Source organism: Sander lucioperca, chromosome 1 (genome assembly GCF_008315115.2).
Source record: "Sander lucioperca isolate FBNREF2018 chromosome 1, SLUC_FBN_1.2, whole genome shotgun sequence".
NCBI classification, from domain to species: domain Eukaryota; kingdom Metazoa; phylum Chordata; class Actinopteri; order Perciformes; family Percidae; genus Sander; species Sander lucioperca.
In genome coordinates this window covers 6458851-6473130 of record NC_050173.1, presented here as the reverse complement: position 1 = coordinate 6473130, position 14280 = coordinate 6458851, and the positions used below count along the sequence as shown (strand labels likewise).

General features: G+C 41.2%; 2 protein-coding genes across 6 annotated transcripts in view; one reads left to right on the top strand and one right to left on the bottom strand.

Annotated features, from left to right (window-relative positions):
* nfkb1 (nuclear factor of kappa light polypeptide gene enhancer in B-cells 1) overlaps positions 1 to 14280 on the bottom strand; it is a 1201612-nt gene that overhangs the window by 912311 nt on the left and 275021 nt on the right. The window lies entirely within an intron of this gene.
* LOC116060250 (zinc finger protein 239-like) overlaps positions 1 to 14280 on the top strand; it is a 39459-nt gene that overhangs the window by 2026 nt on the left and 23153 nt on the right. For 3 of the 5 annotated variants that reach the window (XR_004898604.1, XR_004898600.1, XR_004898603.1), the window contains exon 2: positions 14062 to 14171. Coding sequence is in view for 1 of the 5 variants with exons in the window: in XM_036006540.1 (XP_035862433.1) it covers positions 14062 to 14215 (154 nt within the window). In the remaining 4 variants the exon portion in view is untranslated. Of the gene's footprint in view, positions 1 to 14061; positions 14272 to 14280 lie in introns of all 5 variants that reach the window. The other 2 variants (XR_004898601.1, XM_036006540.1) reach the window with 2 other exon arrangements.

The following is a 14280-nucleotide window of genomic DNA, read 5'->3' as shown; positions in this document are numbered from 1 at the left end:
GGAGTTCCCTTTTCATTGGTGATGATTTGCGGTGTCTGAGTGATGCACGGTCACAAGGACCGGTGTCCTCCAGTAACCCTGACATGCATAGAGGAGCAAGGACCCGTCCATCGCTGCTGTCAGCTTTAATGACCCATTGATTTTTATTATGATCTGTCACCCCCTATTTTATTCTAGCATATCAATCAAGAATCATTCACAGAAAAGTAGGAAGTAAAGAGCATGTGAAGTGGTTACAGAGGACTATTAAGTACTGGCCCTTTGATACATTGACCATGATAAGGTGCTGTGGTGGATTGTGTGTAGTAGTGGTAGTGTAAAAGTACAAAAAGTAAACCGTGTAGGGATATAATCAGTGCAAAGCTGTCACTGTTGTTAAATAGAATTTATGGAGAAGTATGGACATTGTGTAAACAGAGAATGGCTTAAGAAGATAATGGAATTTAAGAAACTAGAGCAACAGTTTGAATGAAGCTAAGTAGGTACAGATTGCAAATGTCAATAGAGGTAATGTAAGGATCACAGTCCAGACGTGGAGAGTGGTTAATATGGTCTGTAAAAGCAGTCAGAGATATATATATATATATATATATATATATATATATATATATATATATATATATATATATATATATATATATATATATATATATATATATATTGGATATCAGAGAGAAGGCAGAGTAATGTGGTGGTGGGGCCAGGAATGATACTCATGCTCCCCTTCTGTGACATGTTGTAAAGCTGAAGTCAAGGAGACAAAGGACATTCTTAGTCTGTCTGATGAACATGACAGAGACAGAAGTCTGCTAATGTTAAATATGTTGTGTAGTGGGGGGGGCGTCAGTATCAAGGATTGCCAGCATGATGTTCAGTGTCTTTTTCTCTGCTGTTGATGTGATGATTCAGATTCAGATAACTTTATTAATCCTCAAAGGGGCAATTCAGTTTTACAGCCAACCCATCCATTAAGGGTTAAACCAACTTAAAAATGCGTTAAAAAATGCATTAGCACGCAATCTATACAATGCAATGCTACAAAACAACAAACAAATAAAAAAAATAAATAAATAAACAACATACAATAGACAATAAATAAATAAATAAATAGTACTGCAGCAGTCATACATCCCCCTGTATACAGAAGCTTCTCTCTCTCCTGTAACATCCACACGTTTACACATGACCCAATCATTACACACACACACACACACACACACACACACACACACACCCAGACACACACACACACACTCACTCACTCACTCACACACACACACACACACACACACCTGCCAGTGACGAAACAGAGCAATGGAGTGCAAGAAAAAATGTAGTTATAATTATGTGTTTTCATTTAACAGTCTTGTATGTTGTTCATTTAACAGTCTTATAGCAGAGAGAATAAATGAGTTGGCAGAGCGGTTAGTTTTCCGTATTGGCACATAGTACCGCCGACCTGACTGCATGATAACAAATCCATTACCGAGGACATGATCAGGTACAGATCAGTATTCTGTCTGCTTTCTGGACAACTGGTGTTTTCCAGAGAGAACAGAGATCTTTTAACTGGGTACCAGTCATTTTTGAGCATACCTTAACAATGTCGTTCAAGCTCTTTTTGTCTTTTACTGTTAGTCCATTAAACCAACATATAAAAGAAAATGTTAATAGGCTCTCAATGAAAGCTTGATAAATGTGCATAAAATTCTTTTACAGACCCCAAAAGAGTTAAGCTTCCTCAGTAGGTATATTCTTTGGTTTGCTCGCTTAATGATACTATCGGTGTGCTCACTGAATTTCAGTTGTGAGTCAAACACTGTGCCTAAGTACTTCTATGTTTGGACTATTTGAACATTTTCATTGTGTTTTGGTTCATCACGGTGCCTTCTAAAGTCTATGATTAATTCTCTAGTTTTAGACACATTTAAGTCAAGGAAGCTGTCATCACACCATCTGACAAATTCCCTAAGGGCACTGTTATGGTCCGGTTGACAGCAGGGCTGAGTCATCTGAGAACTTCACCAGGTAGCTGTTCTCCCAAGATGACCTGCAGTTGTCAGTGTATATTAGGGCTGAACGATTTTTGAAAATAATCTAATTGCGATTTTTTCCCCAAATATTGCGATTTCGATTCGATTATTTTTTTAAGCTCTTTGTCTTCTGTATTATTCAACAAAGAATAATATAATAATGTATAGTATGAACACACAATTACACACTAGACAGTTAAATAAGTAAAAATATAGTATATATACACACACACACACACACACACAATTTTTTACAGTGCACAGAGAGGAGCTGCCTCCAGCCCCTCCCCCTCGTGAAGCTGCGTGCTGCCGTGTGCACTTGTTCAGAGAGGCTATCGTTACGTTAGCATGTTGCTGGTGTTCTTGTTCAGAGAGGCTATCGTTACGTTAGCTAGTTGCTGGTGTTCTTGTTCAGAGAGGCTATCGTTACGTTAGCATGTTGCTGGTGTTCTTGTTCAGAGAGGCTATCGTTATGTTAGCATGTTGCTGGTGTTCTTGTTCAGAGAGGCTATCGTTATGTTAGCATGTTGCTGGTGTTCTTGTTCAGAGAGGCTATCGTTACGTTAGCATGTTGCTGGTGTTCTTGTTCAGAGAGGCTATCGTTACGTTAGCTAGTTGCTGGTGTTCTTGTTCAGAGAGGCTATCGTTACGTTAGCTAGTTGCTGGTGTTCTTGTTCAGAGAGGCTATCGTTACGTTAGCTAGTTGCTGGTGTTCTTGTTCAGAGAGGCTATCGTTACGTTAGCATGTTGCTGGTGTTCTTGCCGTGGGATTAACTGTACTAATAAAACTGTTGAAACACCGCGGCCACGCTGCTGTGAAAGCTCCCCGAACGTCATTTATCAGAGTCTGGTTGTTACCCCTCTCAGTGGCAGCTCCTCCACTCATATCTTTATAACGGAGCTAACCGCTAACCGGAGCTAACCGCTAATCAGAGCTAATCGTTGCCAACCGAGCCTTGAGTTCTGCGTGTCTGTATCCATTAACTGCACGTATGGACTCGAACCAGAATAAAACCCTTCATTTTATTAAAATGGCTGTAAAAGTTTTAAACTACAACTCAGAGTTGTTTGAATGACAGAAATCAGCTCCAGGTACGGCGTAGCGTTAGCGTGCTAGTTGATGCTTTCTCTGCGGAGTGCACACTGATTTGCTCTCGCGAGTCATGTGACCAAATCGCAGCCTTTGCAATTAGGAAATCGCGTTTTAACATATCGCGATATTATCGAAAATGCAATTAATCGTTCAGCCCTAGTGTATAATATAAAAAGTAGGGGGGAGAGCACGCAGCCCTGGGGAGATCCTGTGTTTGATACAATGACAGAGGACATATTCCCATTTACATAGACCTGCTGCCTTCTGTTTGTTAAAAAATGTAGGACCAGTAATAAGATCTGCTCGGGTAACTTAAAATGTGAGGCTAATCGTTCAATTAAAATATGAGGCTGCATTTTGTTAAAAGCTGAACTAAAGTCAGCGAATAAAATTCTTGCACGTGATGCAGGTTTCTCAAGATGTTTATACACCCTGTCAAGAATGAAGAGCTTTGCATCCTCTTCACCCTCGCCCGCTTGATATGCAAATTGTAGTGGATCTAATTTATCTACAGTTAGGGGGATGATGGTGTCCTTCAAGATCTTTTCAAAGCACTTCATTACTAGAGAAGTTAGTGCAATTGGTCTGAATTCATCGAGGTTTTTGGGAGATTTAGTTTTGGGGATGGGTATTACTGTTGATGTTTTCCATAAGTCAGGTATATCCCCACTGTCAGCACATTTTTGTAAAATAACTGTAAAAGCCTCACTAAGCTGCTCGGCGCAATAGTGCAGTGTACGCCCACAGATGGCGTCAGGACCAGCAGCCTTTCCTATTTTTGTGTTTTTAAGTAGTGTAACTTTTGTTTGTTGTATTTCTATCTCTCTCTGAGGCGTTAATGTCTCTTTCAATGTGACTATACTGTCTGAGAAGGACCTTTCAAACCTGCAAAAGAATTGATTAAAAGTATCTGACAAATCGCCGTCGTCTATACCATTCAATTTTATTGGTTGCCCTGTTCTGCATACAGGCTGGTTAATGGCTGCCATAGTTTTAATTCCTTGCCAGGCTGCTTTTAAATCCCCACTATTATATTGATTTTCAATTTTATTCTTATACTGGATTTTTGCTTTACTTATTTCATTTTTGACTTATCTTGAGACAGCTTTTTTCTCTACCGGGTCCCCTACATAGAATGTCTTTTTTTTCCTGTTGATAACACTTTTCATTACATTACATTACATTACATGTCATTTAGCTGACGCTTTTATCCAAAGCAACTTACAATTAAGTGCTTTCAACTGTGAAAGTTCAAACTCCAGACCACAAGTAGTAAGAGCAAATACAGCAGCTTTAAATAGGCAAAGCTACAAAGAGACAGATGAAAGTGCAGGTTCAAGAATTTTTTTTTTTTTTTTTTTTTTTAATCCGAGGTGTAGTCAGAAGAGATGCGTTTTTAGCCTTCAGCGGAAGATGTGTAGGCTTTCAGCCATCCTGATATCGATGGGGAGCTCGTTCCACCATTTGGGAGCCAGGACAGTGAACAGTCGGGATTTCGTTGCGTGATTAGTTCTCCCTCGCTGTGAGGGAGCAGCCAGCAGTTTGGCTGATGCAGAACGAAGTGGGGGGGTTGGGGTATATGGTTTGATCATGTTCTGGATGTAAGCGGGTGCTGATCCGTTCGTGGCCCTGTACGTAAGTACTAGTGTCTTGAAGCGGATGCGGGCCGCAATTGGTAACCAGTGAAGAGAGCGGAGGAGAGGTGTAGTGTGAGAGAACTTGGGGAGGTTGAAGACAAGTCGAGCTGCTGCGTTCTGAATGAGCTGCAGGGGTTGGATGGCACATGCAGGCAGGCCAATCAGGAGGGAGTTGCAGTAGTCTAGACATGAGATGACTAGAGCCTGAACCAGAACCTGAGCCGCCTTCTGCGTTAGAAGGGGACGTATCCTTCTGATGTTATGCAGCATGTATCTACACGATCGGGTGGTTGCAGCAATGTTAGCAGTGAAGGAGTGTTGGTCGTCAAGTGTTACACCCAGGTTTCTAGCAGTCTTGGTGGGGACTACCACAGAGTTGTCAATTGTTATAGTCAGGTCTTGGGTAGGAGAGCCCTTCCCTGGAAGGAAAAGGAGCTCAGTCTTGTCGAGGTTGAGTTTCAGATGGTGTGTAGACATCCAAGAAGAGATGTCAGTCAGACAGGCCGAGATACGTGATGCTACCTGAGTTTCAGACTCAGGAAAGGAGAGAATTAGTTTTCAGTTCCTTCGTTACCCAAGGCTTGTTATTAGGATAAATGACCACCTTTTTAGATGGCATAACCATATCAACACAATATTTCACATAGGCAGACATTGTTTCTGTAAGTTCATTAATGTCACTACAAGTATCGTAAAAACCGTCCAATCCGTACATCCAGACACCCCTGCAGAGAGCAAATACTGTCTTCTGTCCAGAGTTTTATGGTTTTCTCCTCACGCTCAAGGCGTCTGAAAGCGGGCTTGTACACAGGCATCAGATATATACTATTGTGGTAGGAGGCACCAAGGGGCGGCATGGCCATGGATCTATAGGCCCCATTTATTGAGCCATAGCAGAGATCTAAGGTGGTATTCCTCTGCGTTGTAGGGCAGGTTATATACTGTTCATATGATCTTAGGGTCTTGTGTAAGATACAGTGATTAAGATCTCCCATAAAAAATGTGGGAGCCTCTGGGCAAATAGAATCCAGTCTATGAGTGACGTCAGCGATCACTTGCGCTGCGATTGAAGCGTTGGCTCGCGGGTGAATGTACACTGGCGTATAAAACAGCTGTTGGAACTCCCGAGGTAAAAAGAACGGCCGGAGAGACACAGTCAACAGTTCGATGTCCGAAGTGCATATTCTTTCTCTCACTACCACAGTATTACAGTACCTTTTATTTACGTAGAGGCACACTCCTCCTCCCCGACTTTTCCCAGTTGTATTTGGGTCCCGGTCCAGGCGAATTGGGCTTCCAAACCCACTTATGATTAAGTCCTCGTCCCGGTCTGACTCCCTCAGCCATGTTTCCGAAAAGGCGAGAAGACAAGTGTCTTTTATACCGGGTTTGCACTTGATCCAAGCTTCCAGCTCATCTGTCTTGTGTCTTAATGACCGGACGTTTGACAGCAGGATTGTGGGGAGCGGGGGTAGCCTGCGGCGGTTGTCGAGTCTGAGATTTTTAATTCTCCGATGCAGGCCTCCTCTTCTCCCTCTTTTCCGATGTTTACTCCGTACATGCAATCTGCACAGTTCCGCCGGAATATCTGGTATAATACCGGCAGACGATGTTCGTAGGGAGATCAGAAACTCCCGGCTGTGTATAACTTTCCCAAGTACTCCATACTCCAAACCGTGGAAAGTTCCAGCAGTAGCGTTATCACAATAAATATTGCGAACAGTTGATCGAAAGCCCTTAAAAGCCGCATCTCTGGATCACTGGTACTTTCACTCACGGACATACATTAACATCCTCAATAGACACGCAGTACAACGGTAAGAAAATTTAGGGAAAAAAAGAACAAACAATGGATGGGCAAGCTGCTGGGTCGCACACTCACTGGAGCGCCCCGGAAGTTTATTAACTAGATGATGCTCTTTAACTCTAGCTCCATGCTAACTGCAGCTCTTCTTCCCAGCCTGTCAAGTCGCCCAACAACACAGGAAAGGGCACTGGCAAGGTGGTGGGTCTTATTTGTACCACATTACAGAAAGGTCATTTTCCATAGTAAATTAATGGGATTCTTAAAAAACAATTATATTAAATAGTAGGTGCAAAATATGATTTTTTAGTGAGGTGTGTCTTATTTGTACCACATTGCAGAACATTTCTGCATTGGTCTAGGGTGTTTGGGTCACATAACATTAAAGCTATTGCGCAAAAATCTGTTTTTAATAGGAAGTGAATAAAATTCTTTCAAAAATTGAATAAAATAGTAGGTATAAAAATATATTTTGTTGAGGTGAGTCTGATTAGTATTGCATAGCTCTGCATTGTCCTGGTGTTTAGAACATCTGGTATAGGCTACAAGCTGTTGGAAATCAAAGTTCAGAACGTCATTTACTGACGGTCCCTGGGTAGGAACCAAGCTGTTAGGAGCCAATGGGTGTCCTGTTGTTTTCTGCCAAGACAGCAGGAACTGCTGATGAACCCGAAATGAATATCCAAATATCTGTCGATTATCCAACATCAAACTGACTTCACCACGGTAGAGGACCGGGAAGGAATGGTGCAATATCAGTATAGTCTGAGATTTAAGATTTAGATATAAATATAGTGCAAGGCAGTTCAGTGCAATGGTGAAATATTAATAACAATATTGTAATTGTAAGCTTGCGGTACAGGCTCTACGGGGGCTGAAGCTGGCCAAAATGCATGTCATAAATGTTGTACTGTATTACTACTTTATTATCCCCGTGCTAAATATGAGTTTTTACTGTAGGTTTGCTGATATTTCCGATTCATTCTTGTTCAGAATGACCACGAAAAATTGAGTTTTTACGGTATTTATATTTATTTATACGGTTTTGAAATAAATGAATTCCATCGTCACATATATGATCAAAATGTAAAATATATCATGTGTTTACTCACCACAATTCAATGAAGTTAATACACTCAGACAATGAGCAAAGAAATGCTTGGTATCAAGAAAGTCACATTTAAAATGAAAGCTGCAAGCAGCGATGAACGGGCCCTCGCCCCTCGCCCCTCCCAGCATTTATCTTATTTTATTCTATCTATTGGTTTATTTGATAGGGACTAGGGATGTAACGGTATGAACATTTAACCTCACGGTTATAGTGACCAAAATGATCACGGTTTTTGGTATTATGGTGGTATTGTGTGTATAAGTGTGTTCAATATGTTCAGAAAGCACTGATAGGCCTACACAAGCTGATATAGTTTCAAAAAGTGTAACAGTGTTTATTATATTACAAAAATATAGGCAATAGGCTTGTAAAAACTGTTAAACTGTCTGCTGAAACCCCGGCCGGCTGTAGGGGGTCCAGTAAGAACCTGAACCAGAGATGTCTGACTCTGAGATCAGGAAGAGTTATTTATAACTCCAACATGATGTTAATATGAAGTAGTATTTGACGTTACATGTGAAGTTGGATGTGGTTCTGAAATATAAGCAAATAATAATGCACATTAATAAGCATTTGACTTACTATATTATGTCCCAAAACTAAACGTTATAGCCACCAGCATATAACAAGAAACAGTACTAAGAATTACATTCATTTCTCTGTAATAATTGACATAAATGTAACATATTATTGCTCAGTAACACAGACTGAGAATACATTCCTCCAATAGTAGCCGGGGCCTTAGTTTACCTCAACAGCAGACGGCACCAGGCTGGTGTTAGAGGCAGGCCTGTATTTCTAATTCCATCTGTTTGATAAAATAAACTGTTTAAAATGAAAAGTAATAGCGTTCCAGTAGACAGAGATCATTCATTTTTTAAAGAAACATTTGCAAAAATATCACCATATACAACAACATCCAGAAGAGAGACAAAGCTATTTGGGTCAGAATTAATCAACACCACCATTATGTCAGTTTGAACCCTGTAAACCAGGGGGGGCCAACCTGTGGCTCTTGAGCCGTATGCAGCTCTTTGCCTGCTCCTGTGAGGCTCTTACTGTGTGGCTGGGGGCTGTGTCATTGGTTGATTGTTGTTTTTAACTTTTCTGAAACATACAGTATTTCAGATAAGTAAAAAAAAAACACATTTGAATGCATCTGCCAATTATTTTAAAGCAGCCATATTATGCTCATTTTCAGGTTCATAATTGTATTTTAAGGTTGTACCAGAATAGGTTTACATGGTTTAATTTTCAAAAAACACCATATTGTTGTTGTACTGCAGCGCTCTCTCTCACTGCTGCAGATGCTCTTTTCAGCTGGTCTCTGTTTTAGCTACAGAGTGAGACCTCTTTTCTTCTTCTTCTTCTGTACTATCTTTGATTGCACTGCACATGCTCAGTAGCTCAGATGTAGATCATGTCAGCTAGCTAGCACCATAGACAGTGTCGGTACACGATCCGTTCTGCACATGCGCAAAATGTTCGCGCATGCGCGGTTGTACGAGGATTTACGACACTGCACGATCTGTTCCACGCTTCCGGTCGACAGCCAAGCTAACGTTAGTTTAGCTAACAGCTAATTCGGCTAACCGCTAGCTGATTGTAGCGGTCTGCCGTTAGCCTCCACAGGCAAGCTAATGTTAGTTTAGCTAACAGCTAATTCGGCTAACTGCTAGCTGAGACAGCATGTAATAACTTTAAAAGACCCTCAAAATAAAACTTGAAAATAAACGTTGACATATATAACAAACACCTAACATATATAACAGCTGTTACGTCAGTTCTACTTTACTTGTGCTCATTTAAAATACAATCACTCAATACTTGTCTTTATTGTTATTACTGTGAAGTCTTAATTTAGCTGTAGCTGCTTTTCCCATTACGTTTGAGTTAACGTTATTTTAGACTGAATCTAGCTGTCAGCTAGCGGTTAGCCGAATTAGCTGTTAGCTAAACTAACGTTAGCTTCCCGGTGGAGGCTAGCCATAGGCTAGCGTGGAACAGATCGTGCAGGTCGTATGGATACGTAAAACAGTATTATCTTGCGCATGTGCAGAACGGATCGTGTACCGACAGACAGTAAAAGAAAGGCTGTTTCTACAACTTCAGTCAGTTACAAGGCAGGATTAGCTGGGAAACTTCTAAATGAGGGCGCACATGGAAGTAGTTCTTTTGGAGATTATGGTGAACTTGTGTGTGTTGTAGCAGTGCTTTGCTAGGTAGCATGCTAGCGTCAGCATTAGCATGCTAACGCTAACGCTACGAGCTAATGGTTGCGGTTAGCCTGCTCGTTTCGGCTTGTGACGTCACAAGCCGTGCCGATTTTGACCAGCTCACCCAGAGACTGAAGGCAGGACACATTCAGAAACTGTATCTCACTCTAAACAGCATGGGTGTTTTTTTTTCAAAGTTTGTATGTGTGTGGAAGCACCAGAGACACAAAATAACACCCCAAATCCTAGAAAAAGTGATTTTTTTTCATAATATGGGCACTTTAAAATGGAAAAATAATGCAGCAGAGTTTTGAGGACAGATTGTGCAACCTGAGGATAAACAGCGGCCACAGATCACCTTCCTCGTTAACCCTTTCACTGCTGAATCAGACTGTTTGAAAGCCCCTTTAGTGACAGATGAGTGAGAGAGTTCTTCGAGTGGCCTCAACCGAGTTCAAGCAAGACCTGAAAAGGATTGTGGATAACAAAGACTGTCAGGTTTCCCACGGAGTCAATCTAAGTGAGAAAATAAACTATGAAAACTTCTATGTATTATGACTGTCATCAGATCTGGAAGACACTGTTGCTGTTGTAGTGTGGACGTGCATGTGTTGTGTGGCTTTTTGCTATGGTGCGTTTTTTTTTGTGGCTCTTTATACCTAACTGGTTGGCCACCCCTGCTGTAAATGTACCGGGTATTTATTTCAAATACAGGTACTACAGTATTGCTGCTAGATTACAATAAGAGCATACAGTAGATGCTGGTTTGCAGCTCACCAGTATCTGATTAACGTTACAGACGCTAGCTATTCTTTTCTAGCTCCAGGCTCACCTGTTTCCTCCCACCTCCAGCTAGCTAGCCGTGCTCTGCTCTCGTCGGCTGATCTTGTCAGCTCATCCTTGGTTTGTTGTTGAGAAGTCCGTCACTAGCACCCGTAGACAGTAGCACCAGAGCCTGTTATTCTCTGCTAGCACTAAATGAGACCTATGTTACATCCAATGTCGCTACTGCCACCTATTGGAACCTGTACGTTACTACACTTGGCTCTGGTAACACATCCAGCCACATTGACCGGTAGGACAATAATACTTTACATGAGTACCTACCGTAATCCAGAAAAACAAAGTGTGGAATTTTTATTTTACTATATCTCTTTACATCAATATTTTTTTCTACTAATATGGGATAACAGTTAACATAGAAACGATCAGCCATATATTTAAACACCCTCTGTAAATAGACAGTGTTACATGGCTATGCAGCCCTGCTGGTAGGACCAGTCATTACAACTTGACCTACTTAACTTAGCTACGGTGCTGTAAAGTCCATCACATCTCCGTGATCTGTGTAGCGACAGTACAGTGAGACGTTTGCCTTCAACAGAGTGACAGTAATAACCTAATACACCATCATTACTGAGATGTAACTACGTTCTCCGTTATGTTTGCACTGAATAACGCATTCAATAAACAGAAACATAATTCTTGCAGCGCACATGAAGAGATGTGCAATATTAGCTCACACATAAAATAGCACCCTGGTGAATTAGCCTACTGTTGCTAACGTACATTCATAAATCCTACATAACATAATCCCATACCCACAGGACATCAGACTTACTTATTGATGCACGCACACAGTAGTGTCCACAAACTTAAACTTAGGAAAGTGTGATAGTGTTCCACGTTAACGCTTTTTTCTCTCTCGCTCGAGACCGCTGTGTCCAACGTTACTAGCAGGTAGAGAGAGAGAGAATGTATCACTGCAGCCAATCCAGCAGCTCAAAGCCATGGTCTTTTTCACAAATAAATTGAACGTAAGGAGGAAAAGTAGCTTCCATTTAAGGGCCCCTATCTTGCACCCTGCACAGCGCAAAGCCCCACGCAAGTGTCTTTACTAGTTTAAAGGGCCGACGCAGTTGTCAATTTCCAGTCCAGCGTCCGTGACTAGGATTAGTGTGTGTCTGACAGGGTGGGGGGCGTGACATCATGATGGGGGCTCTCCATCGTGATGTCGGCCAGCTATCACGACATCGGCACAACCCTAAGAGCAAGTGTTACTATCGTAACTCTGGTCTTTTTTACGAGGCTGATAAATGTCCTGAGTGCTGTCATCTGCTCCTTCCGACTTGATTCCTACTTCAAGAAAGAAACACACATTGTTGGCTACGCAGTGCGGCTGCGCAGCTACTTCAGGAGCCTTGGATGAAGCTGGGAAGAATTAAACACAGGTTTCCACACCGTGGTAATCCACCGCGATAATAAGGATATTTTAAATGAAAACTGTAATTGTTACCATCAACATTTTTACCGTGGTTTACCGTGTAATACCGGTAATCGTTGCATCCCTGATAGGGACCATGCATATTTATGAACATTGTTGTATAAATATCTCCATGTAAATATGCCAGAATTAGTAACAACAACTACAGTCCCTAGGCAGGTGACATAGGACTGACATAGAGACAGCCAGCAGTCATACAGCATTCATTCACTATAAATTAAAAAGTACACATAATGGTGACATACACAGTACATTGACAAAAAGAAAAACAAATCGAAAAGACATGATTACATTATTCATCCACCTCTATAATGCATTCAATTTAACAGTGAGAGTGTATGGGTGATGAAATGTGTGACAGTTAAAAGTGACCATCTCACAGAGAGACAGACAGACATATGCAAGACATTGCTGTTATCTCCTTCTGTTTTTCCATTATAGACAGCATGTGGTCCTGGTCACTGTTAGTGTTCGTGTAAAAAGGTGTATGGACATCTCTGTGATGAGCCACTGGAGGCGCTGTAGTACCAGTATTTAGAACTGGGCTCTGTCTCCTCAGCTCTGGGGGCCTCTGCTGGAGATAACTGGTATTGTCTGACCTTTTCTGTTTTGGCATTCCAAAGTGTAAAACAGCAATTCCAGTTGCTGGTTTTCCTTGTACAGGGCATGGATGTATGGGTACAGGGCATGGATGTATGGATACAGGGCATGGATGTATGGGTACAGGGCATGGATGTATGGATACAGGGTATGGATGTATGGGTACAGGGCATGGATGTATGGGTACAGGGCATGGATGTATGGGTACAGGGCATGGATGTATGGGTACAGGGTATGGATGTATGGGTACAGGGTATGGATGTATGGGTACAGGGCATGGATGTATGGGTACAGGGCATGGATGTATGGGTACAGGGCATGGATGTATGGGTACAGGGCATGGATGTATGGATACAGGGCATGGATGTATGGGTACAGGGCATGGATGTATGGGTACAGGGTATGGATGTATGGGTACAGGGCATGGATGTATGGGTACAGGGCATTAAAAATGGTTAAAATGCTGACAGATAATGTTAAACAGTGTAAAGTGTGACTGTATTTCACTGTAGAGGACTCCAACAGTGAGACGTAACAGTCTGACTGTAGCGCAGCAGCTGCCGTTGTCGGAATTAAACAACACAGACGGTGCGTTCACTTAAAATAGGTAGTCTCGTGGTGCATTCATAGTTTTTGTAAAATACTCTTTTCCCATCTGGTGGTTGTTTTTGTCCTTTATCAGCAATTTACTGGTGAAATAAGTTATTGTTATAAGTTATAGTTATTACATTATTATTAAATCTTTAATTTTGACCATGGCCTTAGCAATAAACAAGTCGCCGACTGTTGTTTAGTACCCTTCTTTTTTTTCTTCTTTGTTTTTACTTTATTAAAAAGTACCGGTTCAGGCATCGGTATCGGGGGGGAAAAAAAAACGATACCCAACCCTACTGGTAAGGATAGGGTTTTTTAGTTAGGTACTTTAGATTCACACATTTTTCTTTTGTTTACAGTAAATAAATAATTACAAATCTTAAAGTCAAGTTCATAAAGTAACTTTCTTTGCATTCATTTGATTCCAAATCAAGATACACTGGTAAGAATGGCTTTCCATTGTTAATATGTAGTCAAAAACTGTTCTGAAATGCTAAATAATAGAATTTTAATCATGTGATAAAACATGTAATTAATCGCGATTAACTATAGACATTCAGTGATTAATCACAATTTAAAAAAAAAAAAAAAAAAAATGGTTTGACTGCTCTAGTAAACATCTTAGCATATGTAAGTATGTTTGCATGTGTATCGCTCCATTGCATCTAACTCTCTGTCTGTTTCTATAGAAACGGAGAGGAAGAGGCGGACTCGGACATCACAGCTGTCAGTACTGTGGCAAGTCTTTCACAACATCTAGAAATTTAAAGATTCATCAGAGAGTTCACACTGGAGAGAAATCATACAGCTGTGAACAATGTGGGGCAGCTTTCACACAGTTAGGTGTGCTCAAACGTCATCAACTCGTTCACACTGGAGAGAGACCATACAGCTGTGACCAATGCGAG